Genomic DNA, 27,502 nt, shown 5'->3' with positions numbered 1-27,502 from the left:
CACACACACACACACACACACACACACACACACACACACACACACACACACACACACACACACACACACAGGTAACACACACAGGTAACGCTTCCTCGTGACGGGTCACGTTCCTGTTGTTCATACTCACCAGGTGCTGAGATGAGTTGACCTTTGACCTCCATCATGGCTTGTGTTTCCCATGTGACCCCGCCTCCTCCCTCCTCGCTGCTCGACTCCTGCTCGCCTCCCCACACGCTGTCACTCACCTGCAACACGCCAGGTAACATTAGCCTGCTAATCCTGGACACCAACGAAAGAAGAAGAAGAAGATGAAGAAGATGAAGAGGAAGAGGAAGAAGAGGATGAAGAGGAAGAGGAAGAAGATGAAGATGAAGATGAAGAGGAAGAGGAAGAAGATGAAGAGGATGAAGAGGAAGAGGAAGATGAAGAGGAAGAAGAAGACATGCAGGTGTGTTTTCTCACCTTGTAACTGAGTTCATAAGAGCTCCAGTAGTTCACTCCTGTGGCCATGCAACAGCTTGAATGGCCACCGCGGGACCGGTTCACCGGCTAGTTCACCAGTTTGTTCACCGGCTAGTTCACCAGCTTGTTCACCGGTTAGTTCACCAGTTTGTTCACCAGTTTGTTCACCGGCTAGTTCTTCGGTTCACTGGCCGATTTGCTCAGTTCGCTGCTCGCTGGCCGATGCGTTGTTATTCCTGGACTGGCCTGTAGGGGGTCTTCAGAGCTGCTGATCTGAGAGAGAACAAAAACAGGAGGAGGACAGAGTGAGGAACAGAGACTGTCCTGTCTTAAAGTGTAATGCCGCTGACGGCCACTAGGGGCTCCAATAGACTCCCATTGAAAAAAACTTTCAGTCCTCATGATGTCAGTGGATAAACTAGCTATGTTTAGGGGCGGGGCTTGCTTGAGTGACAGGCCTGAGGGGGAATCAGGTTTTTTGCTGTAGGTGGGCGGGGCATAGTGTTCAAATCTGCCCCTCGCTTCTTCCACAGTTTGTGCAAATATGGTCACTTCAAACCAACCAACCAACCAAACAAACAAACAAAAACAGAAACAAAAACAAACTGGAGAAAACGTTGTTTATTTGGGGACTACTTTCCGAGGCGGATGAACTCAGGTTTGGTGGCAGGAAGATGGTGTGCTATAAATGTGTGTTAAAGGTGAATAAAACGTGTTTTCCACTGATGTTTTTAAATAGTTTTGGATAAAACGGAGCTCAAAGGCTCAAAAACAGAAGATTCTAAAAGCTGTTTGTGTTTATCGTCGAGCTTCTTCACTGATTAAACCTGCACGTGATTTTGAAATGTGTTCGAGCTGCAGACGGCTTCAGATTTACTGTTTTAGAGGAAAAATGTGGAGAGAACAACGAGTACCGACACGCCTCGGAGAGAAAACACACACACACACACACACACACACACACACACACACACACACACACACACACACACACACACACACACACACACACTCAGCAGGCTTATCAGACATCTGTAGACAAAACACAGAAACGCGTCTGCAAACAAAACAACTTCTTTTATCGTGAAGGGAAAAAAAAAAACTCCTGAGACAACACATTTGATTCTTACATGTGACCTCTGGACCCGTCAAAATAAAATACAGCTAAAGTCCCGTCCTGTGCTGTGATTGGCTGGACGGGCGCCAGAGCTCCTCCTGCTGGTTGGACGGTCGAAAAAAGTCGAGAAACAGATTTTCAAAATAAAGAAACTGAAATCCTGAGTTCACTACACGGTAAAAAAAAAAAAAAAAAAAAAAATAAATAAATATATATATATATGAAACGACAGAAAAACGATCTTCGTCTCTTAACCTGATTTTATTTCTTAGTTTATTTATTTATGGAACAAGATGAAGTCAGAAAAACTGTTGACCTTTGACCTCTGAGCAGCTTTTTAGCCAGACTGGAGGAGAACAAGATGTCCCTGAGAACAGGAAGTTGGAGCCCAACAGGAAACAGGAAGAAGGAAATGAGCGATGAAAAAAAAAAAAAGGGGAAACGGGAGGAGGGTGTGTGTGTGTGTGTGTGTGTGTGTGTGTGTGTGTGTGTGTGTGATGAACTGGTGTGATTCTCTCCAGTAAATCTGGCAGCAGCTGATTCACCTGCTGAGTTCTCAGGTCACCAGATGGACGCTCAGATCACATCAATGTTCAGGGTTTGTTTTCATTTTACAAGAGATGAGAAATTATGATCAGAGAGATGATCAACAAACCAACAAGTACACAACAAACCAACAAGTACACAACAACAGACCAACGAGTACACAACAACAAACCAACAAATACACAACAAACCAACAAGTACACAACAACAGACCAACCAGTACACAACAAACCAACAAGTACACAACAACAGACCAAACAGTGCACAACAAACCAACAAGTACACAACAACAAACCAATGAGTACACAACAACAAACCAACAAGTACACAATAAACCAACAAGTACACAACAACAGACCAACTAGTACACAACAAACTAACAAGTACACAACAACAAACCAACAAGTACACAACAAACCAACGAGTACACGACAATAAACAAACAAGTACACGACAATAAACAAACAAGTACACAACAACAGACCAACTAGTACACAACAAACCAACAAGTACACAATAACAGACCAACCAGTACACAACAAACCAACAAGTACACGACAACAAACCAACGAGTACACGACAACAGACCACCAACGAGTACACGACAACAAACCAACGAGTACACGACAACAGACCACCAACGAGTACACGACAACAAACCAACAAGTACACAACAACAAACCAACGAGTACACAACAGCAGATCACCAACGAGTATACGACAACAGACCAACGAGTACACGACAACAAACCAACAAGTACACAACAACAAACCAACGAGTACACGACAACAGACCACCAACGAGTACACGACAACAGACCAACAAGTACACGACAACAAACCAACAAGTACACAACAACAAACCAACAAGTACACGACAACAGACCAACCAACTGGAATATAACTACGAACCGATGGAGCAGAATCCCACCTGATGACCTGATGAACTCACATCAGTCCAACACGTCCTAAATTTTTAAGTCAAGTTGATAGAAATCACAAACAAACCGAAGCGATGACGGTGAAATGAAAAAAATAAAAAATAAAAACATTGCGAGCGCTGAGGAAGACGAACTCTTTAAAATTCCCATCATGCATCTGAAGACGCCGTTAAAAGGACCAATTCACTGTTTATTCAGTCGCTCTTAAAGCAACGTCGTTGGAGCTGTTTTATCTTCTCGCTGATGGTCTTTTCTGATGTTCACCAAATGTTCAGACAAATGGTCACCCCGCCCCCCTTCTCCTCACCCCTTCTCCTCACCCCTTCTCCTCACCCCCTCCTTAGCATTCCTGAGTCCTGCTGAGTCGAGTTTAGACCTGCAGCTTCTGTCCTCAGATGTCCATCAGCAGCTCGACCTCTGACCTTTTTTTTTTTTTTTTTTTTTAACGTGTGTTTTGTCTCATTCACGATATTTAAATCGAACGCTCAGATTACGATCGACTGCCTTCCTCTCACGTCACATTTTAACGTGGTTCCTTTTCGCTGCGACGGGAAGTGACATCATCTGTGTTCACGCAGTGAAAGTGTGTTTGTGTTTTGTGTTTGTGTTCACTGACTGAACTGTGACCTGGAGTGGAGGGGGGGAGGGGGAGGGGGTTACTCTCACCTCTCCTCCTCCTCCTCCTCCTCCTCACCCCACAGGGGATGCAGGTATGAACAGCTGATCTGATTAAAAAAAAAAAAAAAACAGCTGTTTCCTGTCTGAGTCGCCGTCTGCAAACTGGACCAGAACCAAATCCTCCATCTTTTCCAGAACCAGAACCACAAACCGAGTCCGGAGGAGGAGAACCTGGTTTCTCTGTTTTTTGTTCAGACTGAAATCCGATTTGTTTCTCAGATCGGATCTTTGAAAGGACAGACGGTCCCAAACCTGTCGGCATGGGTTGCCGCAGTAACAATGTAAGCTAAACTTCATGGGCCCCTCCGTCCGACCCGACCTCCTCTCGGAGACTCAGTGGGCTTCGGTCTCGTTTTGAGTGACACACCGGAACCAGAACACCTCCAGAACTGGATCCCATGTTTACCAGCAACATGATGTAAACATGATGTAAACGTGATGTAAACATGATGTAAACATGTAAACACTCATGAGCCGAACATGTAGACGACAAATTGAACATTTAAAGATGAGAGATTTAACATCAAACACACACACACACACACACACACACACACACACACACACACACACACACTTCTCTCTGTTGAATATTTAAATCCTGTATTTGCATCTCTTTGTCTGCAGCTGCAGCCTTTCATCACCAACTCTGTGTGTGTGTGTGTGTGTGTGTGTGTGTGTGTGTGTGTGTGTGTGTGTGTGTGTGTGTGTGTGTGTGTGTGTGTGTGTGTGTGTGTGTGTGTGTGTGTGTGTCCTCTCTTTGCCCTCGGACTAAATCATGCAGGCAGGAGATCACAGTAACACGCTGATCCTGTTAACACACGCACGATCTCATCAAGTAATGGGAACTCGTCCACCCGGTGCTCTCCGGGAACCAGAACCCCGACCGGTACCGGCACCGGACCGGTTGGTGCCGCTCGGTGCCGGGTGGGCGTGGCCTCGGCTCCATTTAAATTCTGCACACAGAAACAGTTCTGAGCTGCTTCTCACCTGAATCACGGAGTCCTGCAGCGAATCAGGAAGAACATGGAGTCAACAACACAGAGTCAGAACACGGAGCCGGATGGGAGGACAACAAACAACAACAACAACTCCTCAGACCTCCAGGATCTTCAGACCTCCTGGATCCTCAGACCTCCAGGATCCAGACAGGATCCAGACTTCCCGGATCATCAGACCTCCAGGATCCAGACCTGCAGGATCCTCAGACCTCCTGGATCCTCAGACCTCCAGGATCCTCAGACCTCCAGGATCTTCAGACCTCCAGGATCCTCAGACCTCCAGGATCTTCAGACCTCCAGGATCCTCAGACCTCCCGGATCCTCCGACCTCCCGGATCCTCCGACCTCCTGGATCCTCAGACCTCTAGGATCCTCAGACCTCCAGGATGCAGACCTCCCAGATCCTCAGACCTCCAGGATCCTCAGACCTCCAAGGTCCAGACCTACAGGATCGTCAGACCTCCAGGATCCAGACCTCCAGGATCCTCAGACCTCCAGGGTCCTCAGACCTCTAGGATCCAGAGCTCCAGGGTCATCAGACCTAAATGTTCTTGATTCGCTCCGCATGCTTTGGGTCCACAGAAACTAACATAGCTCACATTTCAGACCGACCTAATCCTCCTCCTGGTCCCGGAGATCCTGATTCTGCAGAAACCTGAACTGGGTCTCTTCATATTCCACTTGTTTGTTTTTAAAAATATTCGACGTTTGATTTCATCACATGAATTAATCTTCATCATCATCATCCGTTGTTTTGTTTACTAATCAACTGATTGTTTATCATTGTTTTCATGTGTAACTGATCGACAGCCAAAAAACTCAAACATGTTGCGTTCACTGTCAGAGAAAAAAGCAGGAAACTATTAAATCCTCCATCTGTTCTCAGTTGACTGAATTATTATTGATTCCAGATAAATTCATGTTGTTGTTGTTGTTGTGTATATTTCAGGAGCTGAATCAGGATGAAGAATTATTTAATGACACAGATTAATTTATCATTTTAGTTTCATTACTTTTCAGACAAACGTTTTAAAAAAAATGTTTTAATGATGTTTTAGATTTTCATCAGTTTGACTTTCATTCAGGATGTTTGTTTATAAAATATGAAGATAAAAAGAAACATTAAAAACACTTCACAGAAATATTTAAAAATGGATTATGGAAACAATTTATTTATTTATGCTATTATAAAATGCTTTATGCATCATCTTTGTATCTTCTGTATATTAGGACAATAAGTATTTGTTTTCATTTTCAAACCACTGCAGTTCATCCAGAGGAATAATAAAGTTACAGACAACAACAACAAAACTTTAAACAACAAACAGACAAACAGTTCGCGGCTCTAAACGGAGTCTGAAATTAAATCAGTTTCAATACCTGCGAGTTTGAACCATCCTGGAAACCCTCCACATCAGCTGAACTCCGGAGGGTCAACATCCGGAACACGAACCGAACCAAAACCCGAATCCGAGCCGAACCAAAGCCAAATAAAAACCGAACCGAACCCGAATTCAAAACAGGCTTCGTCCAAAAAGTCCAACTCGCTCCTCGGCTCTGTTAAACTCTGCTCGCTCTCCTCTCCGCTCTGACTCAGACTCTCTGCAGAGTCTCAGCATCAAGTCACCCGAGGCCACGCCTCCACTTCCGCTCCTGCTGTGTCAAAATAAAACTACAGGAAGCTAAACACCTCATAATAAAAGCTTAAATAAAGTGCAATGAGATTTTTTTTTTTTTTTTTTTAATTTCAGATTTTAAGAGGTGATTGAAAAGATGTCAGTAAATTTTCACTTTAAAAACAGAAAATTGTAGGAATGTTATTAATGAAATATAAAAGATGGAATATTTATTTTTTTGCTAGAATGTTACATTAAATAGGATGTCAGGAAAAAACCCTGAATGTATCAGTATAAAGAAATAGAAATGACACACACTAAATATCACTGACAACACTAGAAGTAAAACAAATTTCTACTGACTAAACGGCTCTTGTTGCTGCAGCTGCTCTTATTTTGAAAGAGCGGAGATCCTGTTGAACAGCAGCAGCTTGATGAAGCCTCGTTCTCTGATGTTTGATGATGAAGAGCAGATGTTCTGTCTGATTCTGATTTGGCTGTTTTCTTTATTCTTTTACACTTTATTGTTTAAAAATCTTGTTGCGTCTCACACAGGAAACTGCAGGCTTTTATTTTGGTAACGCGAGTAGCAGTTTTTGTATTTTGTTGTCAAATCTTCAGTTTCACATTTACACACAAACGGCAGAAACATTCAGAAGTTTTCAACTGAAACACAAAACTGCCGAGTCACTAAACGCTGATAAATGTCACTAAAACACGTCTCAAAAGAATTTGTTGTGTTTTTTGTGTTTTTTAAGTATAACTAATTTATTTTTAAATCTAACATTTTGCGTGGAGCCGCAAAATATTCAATAAAATAAATGTGAAATATTCAAAAGAAAAAAACTTGTTTAAAAAAAATAAATTCAACCAATTCAATTACATCATTCAGCAAATTATTCAAACTTACTGTGAACATTTGATTTTATTTAATTGATTTGATAGCAGAAAGTGTTTTAAGACATTCAACATATTTAACAAATAATAATAAACATACGTCATTTTGAAATAAAAGCAGAGTTTTGAAAAAGTGCATTTTGACCTTAAAAATAAAAATAACTATCATGACAAAACTTTCAACAAATTGTTGCTTAATTTATGTATTTTTACACAATCAATGTATTTTTTGAATTATTTCATAATGTTATTCAATGAAGGGAATTTTAATTGTGATTTATTGAATATTGATCCTGTCGGGACACCGTAGTTCTGATCAACTTTAATTTTCTTGTTGATGTTGGAAGCTTTATCACACGTGACCCCCCCCTGCCCCCCTGCCCCACACACACACACAAACATTAGCAAGACAACACAAATGTAGATGTAAATGTCTGTTTGTCAGATTCAGCAGCTCAGCAGGACAGAAGCAGGGAACTCTGGGAAATGAAACCTGTATTTGCTTGTGTGTGTGTGTGTGTGTGTGTGTGTGTGTGTGTGTGTGTGTGTGTGTGTGTGTGTGTGTGTGTGTGTGTGTGTGTGTGTGTGTGTGTGTGTGTGTGTGTGTGGGGGGGGGGGTTGTCTTTAGCATGTGAAGAGCTCTGAGATGATCTTCTTCAGGGTTCATCAACAGATCCAGATTTCATTTCTGAGTGTCGGGATGTAACTTTTACTCGGTTATAAATTTAAAGTACTTTTTATTTACTTTTAAACTTCCACTCAACGACAACATTGAACTTTTCAACTCAACTACTTTCCTTCCGACAGCTTTCAGTTACACTTTTATTTTATTTTTTTATCCCCTGAGAATCACGTATCTCCAAATTTGATGATTTAAAATTTTTCTCAAAAACTAAAAGGAAAAAACACCTTTTGGATTCATTGGGAAAAAAAATCCTTGTTTCTTTGAAGTTTGTTGACTTTTTTAGAGCGCCGTAAGTTTTTAACAGAACAGGAACAATATTAAAACAATAACTATTAAAGATGAAACGACCCAACAGGATATGAAGTAAAATAACAACATCAGTAAAATACTCATTAATTATTCATCTAAAAACACCATCAGAGATCATTTTACTGCCCACTGTGTATTTTTTACTTTTCATACTTTAACTACGTTTTGCTGATAATATTTAACGTACTTTTACTTCGGTCAGGTTTTTATATTCAGGACTTTTACTTGTATCGGCGTATTGCCAGTGTGTACTTTTACTTCAGTAAAGGATCCGATGCTTTATTATGTTAACATGTGTCATTGTGTTAGCATGCTGCATTAAAGGTTAACAGGATGATGTTGCTATGGCGACTCAGACTCTCTTGTGGTTTATGGGGTCTAAAGGAGCATCAGCTCACCGACCAATCAGAGCAGCCGCTGAGACGAGGCTTTTAATTCAGGAGGAGAGACTAGTCATTAAACTGAGATAAATACCAGCTTCACTAAAAACTGAAACACACACACACACACACACACACACACACACACACACACACACACACACACAGAGAGAGAGAGAGAGAGTACCCATGCAGATGTTCAGACTGTAGGAGGAAGAGGAGGAAGAGGAGGAGCAGCGACCACACTGAACTCTGTCATCAGACTTCTTCTGTGGTTTCTGTTATTTTTATCTCTGACTCACTTCATGATGTCGGTTTTTGTTTGGTGGTTTTGTTTCCTGCTGAGCTTCAGTGCGTCTAAAAAAAAACAACTTCAGGGATCAATAACCTGACTTTTACTATATTTCCCATCATGCACCTGGACAGCGGGGGGGGTCAAACTTCAGAGGACGAAGAGGGAGTTCGAGGAGCTGCTGCTGCCCCCTGCTGGCCGTGCAGACACACTGCAGGTAACTCAACAGGGTGTCTTTTTCCCCCATGATGCTCTCTGCTCTGTTGTCCAGTGTGTGTGTGTGTGTGTGTGTGTGTGTGTGTGTGTGTGTGTGTGTGTGTGTGTGTGTGTGTGTGTGTTGAATAATCTGATCTCATCTTGAATATGTTTTAATCTGACATGTGCTGACTTCCTGTCGTCGATGTGAGGAACACAGAAACGAGTCGTTGCTCATGTTTAAAAGAACAAAAACAAAAAAGTGAGAAAACACTAAATGAAATTTTAATATTTTGAAAAATCGGATACTTTAAACAAATAAACGAGATGAACTGCGTCCGTGTTTCTAAACTTTTCGTTCTGGATCCGAGAGCTGAAAACATGTTTTTAAAAAAAGAAATTCAAGACTCTTAATCTTAATCTGGGTTTTAATTTCATTTAATTCCATCAAATGTCACTTTATTGTTTGTCAGACGTGATGATGATGATGAAGCTGATCGGATCTAGAAATGGATGATCTAGATCTGCAAACAGATGCAAAAAACGGTTCCAGAAACAAACGGACCTCAAAAATGATCCAGAAACTGATTCAGGAAACGACCTGAAAAAAAACTGTTCTGAGAACTGAAAACTCATCTTGAAACTGGAATCTAATCTAGGAAGTGAAACTGAAGATGGACCCAGAACCGGACCCTGAAACTGAAGATGGACCCAGAACCGGACCCTGAAACTGAAGATGGACCCAGAACCGGACCCTGAAACTGAAGATGGGTCCAGAACCGGACCCTGAAACTGAAGATGGGTCCAGAACCGGACCCTGAAACTGAAGATGGGACCAGAACCGGACCCTGAAACTGAAGATGGGTCCAGAACCGGACCTTGAAACTGAAGATGGGTCCAGAACCGGACCCTGAAACTGAAGATGGGTCCAGAACCGGACCCTGAAACTGAAGATGGGACCAGAACCGGACCCTGAAACTGAAGATGGACCCAGAACCGGACCTTGAAACTGAAGATGGACCCAGAACCGGACCTTGAAACTGAAGATGGGTCCAGAACCGGACCCTGAAACTGAAGATGGGTCCAGAACCGGACCCTGAAACTGAAGATGGGACCAGAACCGGACCCTGAAACTGAAGATGGACCCAGAACCGGACCTTGAAACTGAAGATGGACCCAGAACCGGACCTTGAAACTGAAGATGGGTCCAGAACCGGACCCTGAAACTGAAGATGGGTCCAGCGGCTGCTCAGCAACAGTCTGCTCTCTGACTGGATGCTGCTGTCAGCAGGATCTCTGATCCGATGCAGCTCTGTGGCTCCGCCCACTGAGCTGCTGCACCTGTGATGTCACTGATGTTCGGATGACATAAGTGTGTGAGGAAACACACACACACACACACATTTGTCCTGCTAACTTTGTGAGGACCCTCGTTAAACATAATGTGTTCCTGAGACCCAGAACCCTGAACGTGGACCTGGTTCTGACCCGGACACCGAAATCAGGTCTCAAACAGTCCCAAAGCGAAGAACACACACACACACACACACACACACACACACACACACACACACACACACACACACACACACACACACACACACACACACACACACACACACACACACACACACACACACACACACACACACAGCGCCTGGGGGTTGAAAGGTTATTGGTTGCCTGGCTGGAGCTCTCAGCCAATCCGACGCGAGTGTTCAGGGTTGGGATTTTCTGCATTGTTGCTGTGCAGAGAATCAGCAGCCTGACCTACATTCATCCTCCACACACACACACACACACACACACACACACACACACACACACACACACACACACACACACACACACGCACACACACACGCACGCACGCACGCACGCACGCACGCACACACACACACAGGTACAGAGTGTGTATCAGTGTGCGATTGGCTCAAAGGCACAGAGGCAGCAGCTTCATCAATAGTTGATGTTCTCTGGAGGATCCGTGTGTTTTTGTACCTCTGTGAGGACCGGCGCCGTTAAACACCGAGCAGAACGCAGGAAAGCAAAAGAAATACAGAAAAAGGACGTTTTCCGTCAGAAGTGTCCGTTATTAACGAAGTTATAAACCTGTCGGTGAGAAGAGAAAAGAAAAAGACTCGGAGCTGTTTAAATTAAATCCAACAAAAAAAAGTTCAACATGTTCTCGATGAGCTGAAAATGAATTATTGAAGGCAGACGAGCAGTTTGAGCTTCTGTTCCAGGAGGCGTCGACGTACAAAAGATTTCTATCACCGGAGATGTAGTTTGTTTTTAACTACGACACAGTTTGCGTCAGCGTGATGCGTAACCTTTCGCCCCATTGGGAGCGTTGGTCGCACACGTTATCAAAAAAACTATTTACGTAAAGCATTAACACGATGTAATATTCAAATTAACAGTTGAAAACGACAAGTTTGACAAGCGAGCCAACTGAATCCGAGATCACCCGCGTATGTACGATATTTCATTGACACGTAAGCCGGAGGAGGAAATGACCATATTTGGACGAGCTGGGGAGGAGGAGCCAGCGGTGGATCTGAGTGATCCGACTAGAAACCATGACGATACTACGTCCCGCCCACCGATAGCTGTAACCTGACTGCACCACAGGCCTGTCAATCAAACAGACACGCCCCCAAAAACAGGTCTTCTTGAATCTTCTTTTCTAATGAATGAGGGATTATTTTCAGATGGACCTCCAGAAAACTAAGAAGAAGGAGTGACTTTAGCTAACAACACCGAGATAACTGATGGACACATTTTATTCACTTTGGATTTGATGAGAGAAGTTGAATGGGAGTCTATGGAGCCGGAGGCTTTTTGGAGCCGACCTCTAGTGGCACTCGCTGGTATTGCAGCTGAAGACACTTCTGACTTTCAGTATTTTCTTCATCGATCTGCAGTTATTAAAGCAGCAGGGATCGATTGATAATATTTTACTACATCATTTATAAAGAACATTTCTCTCGTGGTCTGCAGGTTCCTCATGAACAGACTGAGAGTCTGATGACATGAAAATCTAAATTCATCAGATTTAATATTCTGCTAAAATCCTCCCCCCCTCCTCTGACCCCCCCCCCCTCCCTTTAAATCCGTTTTTATTCCTTCATCCTGTAATCCTCCTCCTCCTCCTCCTCCTCCTCCTCGCTATCGTCTCTCTGGTTTAATTTCCTTTATGGACACACGAGCAAAAATCCGTGTCGACACCAGTTTCAGATCAACAGCTCCGATTCCACCACAGAAGAAGAAAAGCGTATTAACGATGAGCGTGAAACTCAAACGCAGGACAATCTTTGGGCTCTCGGACGTCCGGTGTTTTTAACGTTTTCCCGCCTTGAAAATTGCGATTAAATCTCGGACCAACGCGGACGCCGTAAACATTCGATTTGTTTCGGTTTCGCGTTTCACACTTTGCGAGCAGATTAACGAACTTTTCACGACGTACCAACGTCGCTCCACTCCGAAAAATTTCATTCGTAGTTTTGGTCATTTTTGTCGGTTTTTCCAAGCTGACTTTCGATTTCTTCGTGAAAAACCAAATTCATCGGCCAACGTTTAGTCTCCTCCCCCGTGTGCTGCCGCAGATTATTGTTTACGTTCTTTTTCTTCTTCTGTGGTTTAACGAGTGATGACGCGCCGTCTTTCCGGAACTCGTCCGAAAACCCGCAGGATGTTTTCACAAACAAACCGAGTCCGGTTTAATCCGCACCGGAACGCCTCATTTTGTCGGACGGTTTGTGGCGCTCAGGCGACTCCGAGGACACCTGGTTAATAAAAAAAAAAAAAAAAAAAAAAAAAAGGCCCAAAGATCGACTCCTGAGGAACCTCGTCGAGCTCCCGAAACCAGACGGGAACACGAGTGAAACAACGGAACAAAAAAGTGGGGCGGTGATCCTCCAGAGATCCGATCAGAACCAGGTCGCCCCCCCCCCCCCACTACTTTAACCCCCCAAAGCTTCAAGGCTGTTTCCGAAACCCCCGAAGCCGATAGTTCTCCGACGCGTTTCCTCGACGGATCCCGACCTCACAGCTGGAGGCCGAGTCAGCTGATTATCCGGCAACAGCGAGCTCGTTTTCTCGACCCGTCGACGAACGAAGCCGTTTTAAATGTGAGAAAATCCCTCAGATTAAATTAATCTGTTTAAACGTATTCATTGAGATTTTTGCCACCTCCCACCAATAGATGAATGAAGAGTCACCCAGCTGCTCCTGAACGCATCACGGGGACTTTGGCTGGGATTTCACTCACTAGTTGTTTGTTTGTTTGTTTACTTCAATTAAAGCTCAAGATGTTTCACTGCGTCTTTTTTTTTTTTTCTCTTTCTCTGACCAGCAGCAGCTGAAACATCAATTATGGAGCATCACAGTCACGTGACCGGCCCGTCTGCCGTCTGATTGGCTTGATTTGATTTGATTTTGATTTTATACACTTTATTAATCCCCGAGGGGAAATTTCTTGGCTGCGGCTGATCCAGTTTTCATTCGTACTCTGAACAAACCAGGAACACAACGAAGACATCAAGAGGAAACAAAAGGTCCAGCGTGCTTTTTGGGCCACATTTACCGATATGGTTGTCACGGAGACGACTTTGGCTGTCAATTAAAAAAATATATAACAAAAAGATGCAGATTTTGAAAAAAATGAAATAAAGTGTATTTATGTCCTGAACTTTCATGCAAAAAAAAAAGAAGTGTTTTTATTTGTTGTGGGGGCCTCTATGACGTCACGTGACCTGATGACCTCAACAGGTTTGTGACTCGCTTCAAATTTCTGAGTTCCACAAAATCAAAGCACATGTTTGAAAAAAAACAAAAAAACAGTCACTTCCTGCAGACTAACACACACACACACACACACACACACACACACACACACACACACGGCAGTGTTTCATGAGAGCAGCTGATAGTTAATGAGGTCATAATTAAGCCCAGGCTGACATGCAGCCTTGACACGCACTCGCACGCGCGCGCGCAGCAGCAGCACGTGGCGCTGGGTGGGACGAGCAGCACAACAACAACACTGCTGTCAGGTCTCACATCACTCTCTGACTGTTTTCTGACTGTTTCTGAGACAAACAACGTGTTTTTCTTTCTGCTTCGTTTCTCAGCAACAGAAAGAAAAAGAAAATAAAAATCCACCAAACTGCAGTCAAACATGTCTTTGAGCTCAGAGACAAACTGGACAACAGGATGTTTCTGCTTTTAACACTTTGATCTGTGTTTTAACTGCGAGACGATTTTAAGAGAAGTTCGTGAGACTCCAGAAACCGACTGGTGTCGCTCGGGGCTCCGCGCGCTGCAGCCCCGCAAAGACCCGCAACGATCCGCAAAGACCCGCAAAGACCCGCAACGACCCGCAACGACCCGCAAAGACCCGCAACGACCCGCAAAGACCCGCAACCTGGAAACCAGCGACTTTTCTTTGAATGGAATCTGGCGCGCGAGGGTTTCCTCCGCGAGGAAGTGACCCGGGGCTGTTGTGAGAGGGTGTCGGCGGGTCAGAGACCTCCTACCTGGATCACCTGCGGCTCAGCTCGCCCTTCACCCGCGGCGGGGACCCGAACCTCGGGCGCCTCCGTCACATAGTCCGGGAAGCCGGTCCAGAACCCAGAGACCCGCACGGTCCAGAACCCGCTCCGCTGATTGTCTCCCGCTGCGTCTCGCGCTCCGCCTCACATCAGCTGTTATCAATGAGCCGATTGATGACGGCTGATCGTCGTCTCGTGCAGCCGCTCCTTGCTCCGGGGGAGGGGGGTGGGGGTGAGGGGGGGTGGGGATCACGCGAGCTGATCGGCGCGGCGGTTCTGATCGCTCAGGTGGGATCGATGATCGGCTCGCGGCTGCCGGTCATCCCTCCTCATCCTCCTCTTCATCCTCCTCATCATCCTCCTCCTCATCGATACAGCGGCCGCGTCTCTTGCGTTCACACAGTCAATGAAGCTCCATCAGCAGCACGAGGCGCGCTCACGATGCCAACACCACGCCGCGGCCACGCGCACGCACCACTCCTCGCCCAAAGCGCGCGCGCACAAACTACAGCAGGAGGTTCGTTCGTGTTTGAGGTTCAAATTAAAACTGACAGAAATCAATAACAACGTGCCCCCCCCCCTAACACACACACACACACACACACACACACACACACACACACACACACACACACACACTCACACACACACACACACACACACACACACACACACACACACACACTCACACACTCACACACACACTCTCACACACACACACACTCACACACTCTCACACACACACACACACACACACACACACTCACACACACACACACACTCACACACACACACACACACACACTCACACACACACACACACACACACACACACACACACAAACACACACACACACACACACTCACACACACACACACACACTCACACACACACACACACACACACACACACACTCACACACACACACACACACACACACACACACACACACACACACACACACACACACACACACACACACACACACACACACACTCACACACACACACACACACTCACACACACACACACACACACACTCACACACTCACACACACACACACACTCACACACACACACTGTTTTTATTATTTACATTAACATCTACAGAATAATCCTGATTACTTAACTTTTGCTGCCTGCCGTCTTCCATCATACAATTTAAAAAATATTTTACAAACAAAACTTCACAGAATTTATGAAATAATCCACAAAAAAATAACAACTCCAGGATATAATTCAGGCTGCAGTGAGCTGTAAAATAAATATGAAAAAATTAACTGCATAAATCAAATAGTGACAATAAATAACAGACTAAAGTTAAATAAAAAACCTTTTTACCTTTTTCACTGTCGTTTAGTTTAAATTAGTTTAATTTAATATTACTCTATTTTTATTTGTATATAATGTGTATTTTAAAGTTGTTTTATATTTTATATTTTTCACTACCTCTATTTTTATTGTCATTTTTATTGCATCTATCTGTCTAAAAATCAACATTCAGCTCTTAGGGATGTTTCGTATTTCCGGTTTTCATTTCAGGATTACAAACTATATATATATATATATATATAATTCAATCAAAAGAATATATATATATATATATATATATATTCTTTTGATTGAATTATGTAAAAAATAATAATAATAATTCACAAAGATTCATTTTGATTCCCAGCAGCAGATTATTTAAAGAGTGAAAGTGGAGAATAAATCCTTCAGTTGGTTCTGATCCAGAGAATCGAAGAGAAAACACAGATTAAATCCATGAAGAAACACAAAAGAGAAACTTCAGGGTGAGAAATGCAAACGAGGCTGAGATGTGCTGCTTCCTCCGAACAGGAAATGCTCCGCTGTTATTTTATTTAACGGACTTAATAAAGCTGAATTTTTTTATTTGTATTATTTATTAATCAGGTTTTTTTTCAACGCCTTTTTGTTGTTCTTTTCTGCATAAAATGTCAGAAATTAAGTGAAAAAACCCACAATCGGCTCTTTAAAAGCTCAAGAAGTTTTAAGACCTGGTTTCCATGGTAACGCCTCCGTTTTAGTCGATTCCTGTGCGGGAAAATAAATGGACACGTTTTCAGACGACAGGAAGTGGACGCCACACGGCCGGTGAAAAAAACGCTCTAAAAATCTTTTATTGATCCAGAGAAATATCCACAAAACATCTGGTTTGATTTTTTTTTTCTTTCTTCCCCCAAACAGCTGGAAAAAAATCCACTCACTTCCTGCTCAGGCAAAACTGACCAATGGGTGAGCGCCATCGACAACAGAAGCAGAAACAGAAACCACAGAAGAAGAAATAACTTCTTTTTTCCGTACAGACATTTATAAAAAAAAAAAATAAAACAAGAAAAAAACATTCAGATGCTACGGAAATAAAATATTTTACAACAGAGCTGGTTTAGACCCCGCCCCCCTCCACACAGAGGCCCTGCCCACCAGCAGCACCGTGACCTTTGACCTCTAAGTGAGGTCAGAAACAGAGAGGACGAGAGACAACGGGACAGAGAACGAGCGAGAGCTACATCTACATTTAACTGAAAAACAATTTATTTCGGCGACATTCGTTTGACTCCGCCCCCTTGTAGTCTCCATGACAACAACAGAAAACAAAAACAAAAGAGTTCTGATTGGTCGTAAATGTACAAATATCCTACAAGTCCTTTTTTGTTTGTTTCCAGGGCCCCGCCTCCTCTTCCTGCTCGTCGTCACGGTAACTGGCTGCCGGTTGGAGCTTAAGACAACAGTAACCAATCACGTTCCTCAACAGACAGGCCAGCTGGTCCCCTATTGGTCGGTTCTGAACTTCTTTGGTCCGGCAGGTTTACTGAAAACGAGAAGAAAAAAAAACAGTTAACGAAACATTTCACTGGTTTATCTCCTGATGTCATCGTGTCCTGGTGCATCATGGGAAATGCAGGATGAAAATGTTCCCGGACCCTTAAACTACTTCCTGTTTGTGTTGGTAAACAAGCGTCTGTTCTTACAAGTCAGGCGACGCTCCGGGTCGCTTCACCGCCGGTTTGGCATCTTTACTGGTTTCTACGGCGACAGAAAAACAACCATCAGTACCACGAGCGCAGTCAGACACAGCGGAGTCGGTTCCGAGCGGCGGCGGCTCTTCTCACCTTGCAGCCACCGGACCTGCGTGGCGGGCCCGTAGCCCTTCTGGTTGCGCGCGGCGATGCGGAAGATGATGGCGGGCTTGGTGGTGTAGTCGATGTGGGCGTTGGCGAGGCTCGACGCCTGGACCAGGCAGGACGGGTTGCGGCCGCAGTACACCCTCATGAAGGCCAGCTGGGCCGGGCCGGAACCCGAGGCGGAGGTGGCCTGGCTGGACTGGATGGCCAGGTACACCGAGTACTCGGTGATCTGCCCCGACGTGACGGCGGGCGGCTCCCAGGTGAGCTGGGCTCCGTCCAGGTTCTGCAGAACCGCCAAAAAAACGACAACATAAGAGTCAGATCGCACGACACGGAGACGGCGAAGTGCGGCGCCGCCCCGCCGGTCGCTACTCGGCGTCGCGCCGCCGGAGGTTTCCGTGGCAACCCCTCACCTTGCTGATCTTGATGGCGCACGGCGCTCCGGGGAACCCGGGCAGACACGTCTTGAACGCAGACACCTCGGAGAACGTGCCGCGGCCGCAGATGTTGATCCCGGCGACGCGGAACTTGTAGGCGGTCCCCGGCTGAAGCTCCGCCTTCCTCATCTGACTGTAGTCTGGCATCACGCCGGAGTCGTCCTGCAGAACACAGGTGCACCGTGAATATGATCAGTGACATCATCAGTGACATCATCAGTGACATCACACCAGTCAAACAGAACGAAGCTGCACATCAACGAGGGTCTTACGTCGGCCATGTTGTCGTCGTCGGGGATGTAGAAATGCGTGACGACCATGTTGGTGACTTTAACGATGCCGACGTCGAACCAGCGACTTTCCTTCACGGCCGACTTCACCGCGAAGTTCTGCTTCTACAACACACGCACACAGTTAGCGTGTTGTTAGCGTGTTTTTAAACTGGTTAGCGTGTTGTTAGCGTGTTTTTAAACTGGTTAGCGTGTCGCTGCCTGCCTCACTCACCGCCGCCGTCGCTGCGACGCCATTGGTCGCCTCCGTCAGCGCCGCCTGAACCTTCACCTGACCCGCCGTCATGGTTGGGGCGGGGCCAAACGTGCTGGCCAATCGGGCGACGGCGCTCGTTACCGCTGACGACGTGAGCTCGTGTCCGTTGCTCTCCGCCGTCGGGTCGTTGAGGCTGTCGGCTGGAGCAAGGCCCTCTGGGAAATACAGAAAAGGGGGTCGGAACTTTCTTTTAGAACTTTATTGAACACAGCAGGAAGACGACGGACAGAGTCTGAGTTCTGGACCTGTGGGGACGCTGCTGTGCTGCGGTTCTGGTTCTGGTTCTGGTTCTGGTTCCAGTTGGTTGTGGATGTCCTGCAGCTGCTGCTGCTGTAGAACCAACGCTGCCAGCTCCTGCTGGGTCAGAATGATGGGGATGGTCCGATCCAGGGACGCCTCGGGGTCGCCTGGAGACACAGAGACGCAAGGTGAGACACAATCCCAGCATGCACTGCAGCCTGAACTTTGACCCCCACGTGAACCCTCGCCGCATCTCACCGATGTGTCCCACTGCCTGCAGGACCGCCTGTATCGCCGCCTGCTGAGCCGCCTGCTGAGCCGCCTGTATCGCCGCCTGCTGAGCCGCCTCCTCTGTTGCCATGGCGACCGCCAGCTGATCCGGGGTCAGTCCCGCCGTCACCATCAGGGTTGCCGTCGTCCCCGAGACCATCTCGGTGCCGTCCCCTTCTGATGACATCAGCTCCTGAGGAAGACCGCTGTCTGAGGACGCCATCTGCGGGACGAGGTGATTGGTCAGCTGTGTGTGTGCGTGTGTGTGTGTGTGTATGCTTGCGTGTGTGTGCGTGTGTGTGTTACCTGTGCCGCCGCCTCGCTGCCCTCCACATGAACCTGCAGCACTGCAGCTGCCGATGACATCACAGCCTCTGATTGGCTGTCCGTCTGCATAGGCTCCTCCTCCTCAGCTGCTGCCGCCGTCACCAAGGCGACGGCCTCTGAGGACTCTGCCCTGTCCTCTCCGATCAACGAGGAGATCTCCTGCAGGCGCACAGATGATGATGATGATGATGATGATGATGATGATGATGATGATTGTGTGCGTGTGAGAGAATGTAAGTATGTGTGTGTGTGTGTCTCTTACAGGTATGGATGGTCCAGGTGTGGGCGTGGCCTGCGTAACTGTGGTAACCGCTCTGCTCTGATTGGCTGTGGTGGAGGGGGCAGGATCAGAGGAGGAGGAGTCTGTGGAGTCTCCCGGCAGGTTGTCTCCGCCCTGCTGAGCTGGAGATACACAGGACAGGAAGTGAGGTCACGGGACCTGGTGTGAGTCCAGCGGGTCTGAGTCCATGTGTGAGCGGGTTACCTGTCGCCGTGGTGGCGGTGTTGGTGGTTCCGGTCTCGTGGGTCTCGCACGGCGGGTTGGAGCACACCTGGAGGCACAAACAAGTCAGCGTTCACCTCCACGAACACGTTAACCAATCATGGATCATCAGTGACCGGTCAGGTGTCCCCCACTCACCTGTCGGACCCCTCCGGCTCCAGCCGTGGTGGCGGTGTTGGTGGTTCCGGTCTCGTGGGTCTCGCAGGGCGGGTTGGAGCACACTCTGTCGCCTCCGCCCATGGTTGCCGTGGCGACCGTGGCCGTGTTGGTTGTCCCCGTCTCGTGGGTCTCGCAGGGCGGGTTGGAGCACACTCTGTCGTCTCCGCCCATGGTTGCCGTGGCGACCGTGGCCGTGTTGGTTGTCCCCGTCTCGTGGGTCTCGCAGGGCGGGTTGGAGCACACTCTGTCGTCTCCGCCCATGGTTGCCGTGGCGACCGTGGCCGTGTTGGTTGTCCCCGTCTCGTGGGTCTCGCACGGCGGGTTGGAGCACACTCTGTCGTCTCCGCCCATGGTTGCCGTGGCGACCGTGGCCGTGTTGGTTGTCCCCGTCTCGTGGGTCTCGCAGGGCGGGTTGGAGCACACTCTGTCGTCTCCGCCCATGGTTGCCGTGGCGACCGTGGCCGTGTTGGTTGTCCCCGTCTCGTGGGTCTCGCACGGCGGGTTGGAGCACACCAGCATCACTGCAGCATCATCAGTGACATCATCAACACACCTGATTACTACTAACTAACTAACCGACTAACTAACTGGATAGCTACACAACTAGCTGACTGACCAACTAACTAACTCTACTACTAGTTAGTGGAACTAATACTAGTGCCTGCAGTAGTACTGTGTATTCTGTACCTGTAGTACCTGCCCCCTCCCCCTCCGCGGTAGTAGTGGTCGTAGTACTCGTAGTACTTCCTGGTTCCTCGGAGGTCGGAGAAGCCATGATGGAGACGGGCAGATCCTGGACTAGCGGCTGAGCCTCGGCGCCGCTCGGGGTCGTGATCAGAGTCACCTGACGAGAGACGGTACCACGATGAGACAAAACTACAGTATTACTGCAGTACTACATGCAGTACTGGGCTACTGTAAACAAACGAGCTGCAGTGAGCGCTCCTCTAAAGTACTGCAGTATTCCTCTGCTGTCAGACGACCTACCTGTTTCGGTCCTGAGGCAGTTACCGTGGTGACCGGGCTGGCCAGGGTGGCGATGGTCGCCAGGGTGGTGGTGGGCGTGGCCAGGGAGGCGTTGACCGCAGCGCCGGCTCCGCCCGCCACCATGTTGGAGACAGTACCGGTTACCGTCCCGAGGCTGGAGACACCTGTGGAGAGACGAAGCACGGAGACACCTGTCAATCAGACAGTCTCACCTGTCAATCACTCAGTCAGTCCCACCTTGTTCCCTTGGGGACGGACTGATGGACACGTCGTGTCTCTGAGGATGAACTGTTCCTTTAACAAACCTCTGCTACCGTCGTACCGTGTTTACCTGTGGTTGCCTTGACAACCATGACGGTGGGTTTGGAGCCGGCAATTCCCGGTGACACCAGTCGGACTCCGCTCATCGGGACGGTTCTGAGGATCGTACCCGGCGTACCTGGAGCTCCTTTCAACACCACCTGAACATACACACACACACACACACACACACACACACACACACACACACACACACACACACACACACAATGATGTAATGTGTAAAGTTTCTAGTACTTGTTACCTGTATCTGTGTGTGTGTGTGTGTGTGTGTGTGTGTGTGTGTGTGTGTGTGTGTGTGTGTGTGTGTGTTTACCTGTGTGACCCCCTGCTGGCCCCCTGCAGAGATTTTTGGAACGGTGGTGATGATCTTTCCGGCGGTTCCTGGAGTTACCATCTTGGTAGTGAGGTAGGTGATTGGACTGTTCCCTCCTGTAGGGGGCGGAGCTTGTCAGTCAGCCTCATATAAAAAAATAAACCAGCTCAGGTGTTCAGGTGTGTGTGTGTGTGTGTGTGTGTGTGTGTGTGTGTGTGTGTGTGTGTGTGTGTGTGTTGTGTGTACCTGTCCCCCCCTGTAGGGCCGACATCGGGATGGTCTTGATGATGGTGGTTCCGGGTTTGGAGGTTGACGGGGCGACGCCCAGGATGGTGGGTTTGGTTGCCGTGGCTCCCGACTGCGTGGTGCTGAGGATGGTGGTCTGCTTCCCGTCTGCTGACGTCACCAGCTTCAGGATGGTTCCCGGCGGTAGGGCGCCCTTCGTCTGAGAGGAAGAGGAGGACGGAGACGGAGGGTTAACATCTCTGTCCGCGCGGCTCATCGAACCAGAACTCGTCCGGACTCCAGAACCAGTACCTGGAGGATCTGGGCCATTGAGCTGCTCCCAATTTGACCCGTCATCGATCCGCTCTGAAGCGCTTTGTTCTGGACCAGCGACACCACCTTCCCCAGGTTACCGATCTGAAACAGAGGGATGTCATCGGGATGATGTGACGCACGCTGATCCGTCTCCTAGGTAAACTTGACCGGTGACGTCACTCACCAGAGCCCCGCCTCCTCCCATGCCCAGTGGACTGTTGACGAGCGTGAGGGTCTTCGTGACTCCGCCCACCATCGTGGTGACCACCTGAGCCTGCTGGGAGACCGTCACCGTGCCCGACTTGTGGACCGTGATGATCGGTCGGCCCGGGGTGCCGGGGGTGGAGACTACAGAGGCCCCGCCCACGTGAGCGGCGGCCGTCTTCAACATTCGAGTGGCCGGGTTACTCACCTGAGAGAGAAGGAGACGTTAGACGACCGGCGGCTCACCTGAACAGGTGACACCTGTTGTGTTATGTTAAAATGTGAAGCAGCGTCGTGTCCTCAGAGTCGTGTCCGTACCACGGTAACCGGGGCGACCACTTTAGCCGGCAGACTGCTGGACCCTGGACTGACGGCGACCGTCTTCACGATCGTTGCCCCGGCGGGGACATTCAGCATCGTCGCTGTGGACGGAGGAATCTTCTGAGTCGCCGCCGCCGCGGCCGCCAGCGCCGCCATGCCGCTCATCTGGGGACTGCTGCCGATTGCCTGAGAGCGCACGGGAAGAAAGGTGAGAGTTACACAGTGTACGGAGGAGGGTGGGAGGTTACCGTGGAGATAACCGACGAACTGCATCTCCGTGACAACGGCAGACGAAGACAACTGCGAGACATTGGGAACAAGGATGTCTTTACCGTCTGACCGGGCTGGGCGGGTACCACCATACGGAGGCCGGCGGGAAGTGTCGTCACGGCAACCGGCGGTTTGGGCGCGGCCTGCCTCACGGTGACGACGGAGGCTCCGCCCGCTGCCCCCAGAGCTGCTGCTCCCACCTTCAGGACAGCTGCAGAAACACACAGCGGACAGGTGAGGGGACATTCACGTCCACCTGCTCTACCGGTCTACCTGTGCAGGTGTGCGGCACTCACCTGGCACTTTGACCCCAGCAGCCAATGGGCTTCCGGGTAAAGAGGCGGTGGGGGAGGGGACCAGCGTGATGCCGGACAGCGGGACCTGCTGGTTGACTGGTGTTGCGGCGACGGGGACGGGGCTCTTGGGGGAGCTGGCCCCGGGTGCAAGGGCGGTCGGGACGGGGTTGGGGGCGGGGCTGGAGGCGGGCGAGGCGGTCGCAGGTGTGGCGGGGATGTCGTACCTCTGCAGCTGCAGCAGGTAGGTGTCGGCGGTCTGAGACGGTCCCCAGCTCACCTCCAGGGACGCCGTGTTGGCCCGGACCAGCTGCACCCGGGACGGGGCGCACGGACGCTCTGAGGAACGGACAGGTGAGACGGTCAGGGTGGGGGTGGGGGTAAACAGGTGTCGCCTCGGGTGACGGCCGCTGTCCTCACCTGTCTCCAGGTACCACAGGTCCTTGCAGCACACCTGGTTGTTCCAGGCCTTCCTGTAGCCGTCGCGGCCGCTCCAGATGTAAAGTCGGGAGTTGATGGCGGCGCTGCAGTGACCCGCTCGAGCTCGGGGGATGTTCTCCTCCACGCTGTCCATCAGCACCGTCTCCCAGCACATGGAGTCTGCAGATGGACGGACGGACACGTGAGCGGGACGGACGGGTTTCCTGCTGTGTTCGACTGTGTTAAAACAGCCGGCTGTCTGACTATTGCAGCGTTTAGCAACATGCTGACGTGATTTACACGATTTTTACACGTGATTTGGTTCAAACATGTGAAGCTTTCATTCTTGTGTATGTATGTGTGTATCTTTGTGTATTTCTGTGTATCTTTGTATATTTCTGTGTATCTTTGTGTGTATTTCTGTATCTTTGTGTATTTCTGTGTATCTTTGTGTGTATTTCTGTATCTTTGTGTATTTCTGTGTATCTTTGTGTGTATCTCTGTATCTTTGTGTATTTCTGTGTATCTTTGTGTGTAGTTCTGTGTTTTAGTACCCAGGTTGAGGCAGGCCAGTGTGTTGGTACACTTCCACTCCTTCTCGTGAGTCGCCACTTTCACATCGTCCATCACCAGAGGAACCCAACCACCGAACACGTACATCCTGCAGAGGGACGGACAGACGGACAGACAAGTAAGATCCCGGTATAAAGTAAGGTGAAGGTAAACGTATGTGTGTGTGTCGTCCTACTTGTTGTTGATGGTGGTGGCGGAGTGCAGGCTGCGGGGGAGGGGGGCGATCCCGTTGAGAGACGGTTTGCTCCACACCAGCGAGTCTGTGACATCATCAGGACAGGAACCAATCAGAAGTCGGGTTCAGAGTTTAATTTGGATCCGAGCGTCCCGCGTTCTGATTTAAGCTTGTGGACGACGCTCCGTTTTAAAAAAAAAAAAAATCAAGATTTTCCTGAACCGGGACGCCCGTCTCCATGGAAACAGAAACAGATAAGTAGTCTCACCGATGTCGAGGACCCAGAGGTCTCCCAGCCGGCAGCCGCTCATCCCGCCGTAGATGATCAGCCGGTTGGTGCCACGGCCGCTCGTCACCACCGCTGTGTGACTCTCTCGGGGTGGTGGCGCCTGGCCGGACGTCGCCGGGATCTCCCAGCCGACCACGCTGGAGCCCGGCCGCAGCTCCAGGCAGTACAGGTCGTTCAGGTACCTGAGGAGGGAGGGGGTCAAAGGTCAGGCCGTGGGTGTGTGGCGCCGGGTCGAGACCGTGAGGCGAGGTTAGGATTTTTTTTCTTCTAACCTGGGGATGTTGTTCTTGGGATCTTCGCTGTCATTGGCCAATCCTCCGAACAGGTAGCAGCGGCTGCCAATCAGGGAGAAGCTGTGTCCGAGGCGGGGGCAGGGGGGCGGGCCGTTCTTCGGGGCCTTGGCTTTCAGTCGTTTCCACTCCCAACGACTCGCCTGGAAGGAAGCGAAAACAAAAAAATACATTCATTCCGGTGTATTACGGGTTTTTTATGCCTTTTTAACTGATTTAGAAACCCCTGAAGGCCCCGCCCCCTTCCTGCGGTGACATCACTGACCTGCAGCTCGTACAGCTCGTTGCTGTATTTGCCGTACTCCACCATCCCCCCGAACACCAGCAGCCGCGTCCCGTCGCACACAAAGCCGTAGGCGGCGCAGCCGGGTGGGACGTCACCGCGGACCGCCGGGATGAACCACTGGTTGGTGGCTGGGGTAAAAAACAAAAAACAATTTAAAATGTTAATTATTTGTGTTACAAACTGTCACAAACATTGTGTGCCATTGTTTTCAGAAAGTTAGTTGTGGGTTATTAATTGTTATAAAGTTGTAGTTTGTTATTTTATTTATCTTGATATTAAACTTTTTTTTTCCCTTTTGATTATTGAGTTTACTATATTTGTTGTTTTGATTGTCTTTAAATTTTGTATTTTTTTTTTTTGGTGCCGTGTCCTTTCTGCTGCAGTAAAAGGGGGCGTGGTCCTGTGACGTCATCGTGTGTTTTCAGTAAAAAAAAAACGCGCCATTTCTCTCCGCGCCAGAAGCCGCTGAGTTAGCTGTTAGCCGCATTGCTAATCCTGTTAGCATGCGGAGCTCTGCTCGTTAGCGCCGGTGCCCCCCCGCCCCTCCCCCTCCACCCCCCCCCCCCCCAGGCTAACGTTAGCCGAGCTAGCTTCGCTAGCTTCGCGGAACATTCAGTGAATAAAGCGACGATCTTCTTTTAGCTCTTAGCCGAGCAGCTAAGTTAGCTTTGAGTTAGCATGGCGAGCAGCGCGGCTCCGCGAACAGTTCCCCCCGAACAATAACCAGAGTCCCGGGGGCCGGCCTCAGCTGGTACCCGTGTTGTAGACGTGCAGCTCGTCCACGATGCCCTCGTTCCCCCCGCCGAACACCACCATCAGCTCCTTGATGGCCACGGCTCGGTGTCCGTGCCGGGGCCGCGGCACCGGCCCGGTCCAGCCCAAGACGCGCTTCCAGCGGGGCTGCAGCACCGCGGGTTCGGATGCCATGACGCCGCCGGACGGGTCCGCTTCCTCCCGGCTCCTCCGCGTCGGGCGCGAAAAAAAAAAGATCAAAAATAAAATCCGAACTTTCAGTCGAGATTTCTGTCGCAGATTAAAATCTGTCTCTGGATTAGCATTAGCACGCTAACTAGCTCCAGGGGGCTAACTAGCCGTGGCTACCTAGCGTGCGCTAGCGGGATCAGCCGCTCCGATCGGCTCGTTTCTCGGATTCGGTGTTTTAAAGAAACTCGCGCTCCTCCACGGACGCAGCTGGCGACTCCTGACCGGGAGGTTCCCCCGGTACCGACCTCCCCCCGCGGACTGGAGCGGCTCTCAGCCCCGGTGGCTGCAGCGCGGAGTCGCTCGGAAAGCCCGCCGGTAGCTTCGCTTCGGGCTAACTTAGAAAGCGGCAGGAACAGAAGTGCGCGCCGCGGGGCTGCGGAGCTTCACGATCGGCCGCTGCGACGCGCCGCTGCGCGGGGAGCTCTTCGGCACGTTGGGAGCTGCTCGTCAAACATGCAGGACGGCGGGGCTGTGCGCCGGGATGGGAGCCGCCATCTTGCCGCTAACAGCAACCGAACCAAACGAGCGAAGCGCCCCCGAAAATGGCAGCGAAGCTAGGCGGCTAGCGGCTAACAGCTAACGGCTCGTAACACCTCCAGAAATCCCGAAAAAGTTCTTTCAACGATTATTTTAGAGCAAAGTTCAAAGTCTGGTTTTTTTTTTCAGGTTTTAAAAATAGAAAATATCTACAGTCTAAAAACATTGAATAAACAACTTTTATTTATTTATTTATTCATCATCGACAACTCTGAGCTTTTGGGTTTGATTTTCTCAGTTTAAATTAAATTATTATTTAAACAATAATAATAATTAATAACCAAAAGTCATACGTTTTTTTTAAATAATGGCTCGAGTCATATACTAATGAACTACACTTAAATGAGTAGATCAATTATTCCGCAGCAGTTTAAACCAGTCGGAA

General features: G+C 48.7%; 2 protein-coding genes across 7 annotated transcripts in view; both read right to left on the bottom strand.

Moving 5' to 3' along the window:
• ccdc120a (coiled-coil domain containing 120a) overlaps window positions 1–27,502 on the bottom strand; it is a 40,585-nt gene that overhangs the window by 6,908 nt on the left and 6,175 nt on the right. Inside the window, exons 1-3 of one of the 5 annotated variants that reach the window (XM_069716575.1) lie at window positions 14,663–15,104; window positions 466–738; window positions 131–248 (exon numbers count right to left, since the gene is read on the bottom strand). In XM_069716575.1, coding sequence (XP_069572676.1) covers window positions 131–248; window positions 466–513 — 166 coding nt within the window. In that variant the 5' untranslated portion in view covers window positions 514–738; window positions 14,663–15,104. The other 4 variants (XM_069716576.1, XM_069716579.1, XM_069716577.1 and 1 more) reach the window with 4 other exon arrangements.
• LOC138631544 (host cell factor 1-like) lies at window positions 16,798–27,123 on the bottom strand. Of its 2 annotated transcripts, none has more exons than XM_069716554.1 (29): window positions 26,352–27,123; window positions 25,576–25,724; window positions 25,293–25,453; window positions 25,000–25,202; window positions 24,732–24,816; window positions 24,538–24,644; window positions 23,984–24,163; window positions 23,567–23,902; window positions 23,333–23,481; window positions 22,998–23,186; window positions 22,651–22,887; window positions 22,473–22,577; window positions 22,182–22,380; window positions 21,936–22,051; window positions 21,621–21,759; window positions 21,299–21,462; window positions 20,999–21,155; window positions 20,291–20,832; window positions 20,135–20,201; window positions 19,913–20,052; window positions 19,630–19,809; window positions 19,312–19,546; window positions 19,059–19,220; window positions 18,772–18,968; window positions 18,540–18,662; window positions 18,244–18,429; window positions 17,816–18,113; window positions 17,675–17,729; window positions 16,798–17,514 (listed from the first exon to the last, which is right to left on the bottom strand). In XM_069716554.1, the coding sequence occupies exons 1-29, from the start codon at window positions 26,521–26,523 to the stop codon at window positions 17,475–17,477; spliced, it is 5,073 nt and encodes a 1,690-aa protein (XP_069572655.1). In that variant the 5' UTR covers window positions 26,524–27,123; the 3' UTR covers window positions 16,798–17,474. The 2 variants fall into 2 exon arrangements, with proteins under 2 accessions (XP_069572655.1, XP_069572656.1); XM_069716555.1 differs by having other exon boundaries at window positions 21,630–21,759.

Source organism: Brachyistius frenatus, unplaced genomic scaffold (assembly GCF_029030835.1).
Source record: "Brachyistius frenatus isolate BFR_SWC_R1_liver_20210118 unplaced genomic scaffold, ASM2903083v1 Contig_159, whole genome shotgun sequence".
Lineage (NCBI taxonomy): Eukaryota > Metazoa > Chordata > Actinopteri > Embiotocidae > Brachyistius > Brachyistius frenatus.
The sequence above is the reverse complement of the archived record's forward strand: the minus strand, read 5'-3'. Positions and strand labels throughout refer to the sequence as shown.

What these genes read in the sequence shown, in the direction of transcription:
- LOC138631544 (XM_069716554.1), bottom strand. Translation starts at nt 26,523, where the DNA reads ATGGCATCCGAACCCGCGGTGCTGCAGCCCCGCTGGAAGCGCGTCTTG. An exon ending in CCTCTGGGTCCTCGACATCG is followed by an intron (nt 24,817 to 24,999) that starts GTGAGACTACTT and finishes ATGATGTCACAG; the next exon opens with ACTCGCTGGTGTGGAGCAAA. An exon ending in GCACAGCAGCGTCCCCACAG is followed by an intron (nt 18,969 to 19,058) that starts GTCCAGAACTCA and finishes TGTATTTCCCAG; the next exon opens with AGGGCCTTGCTCCAGCCGAC.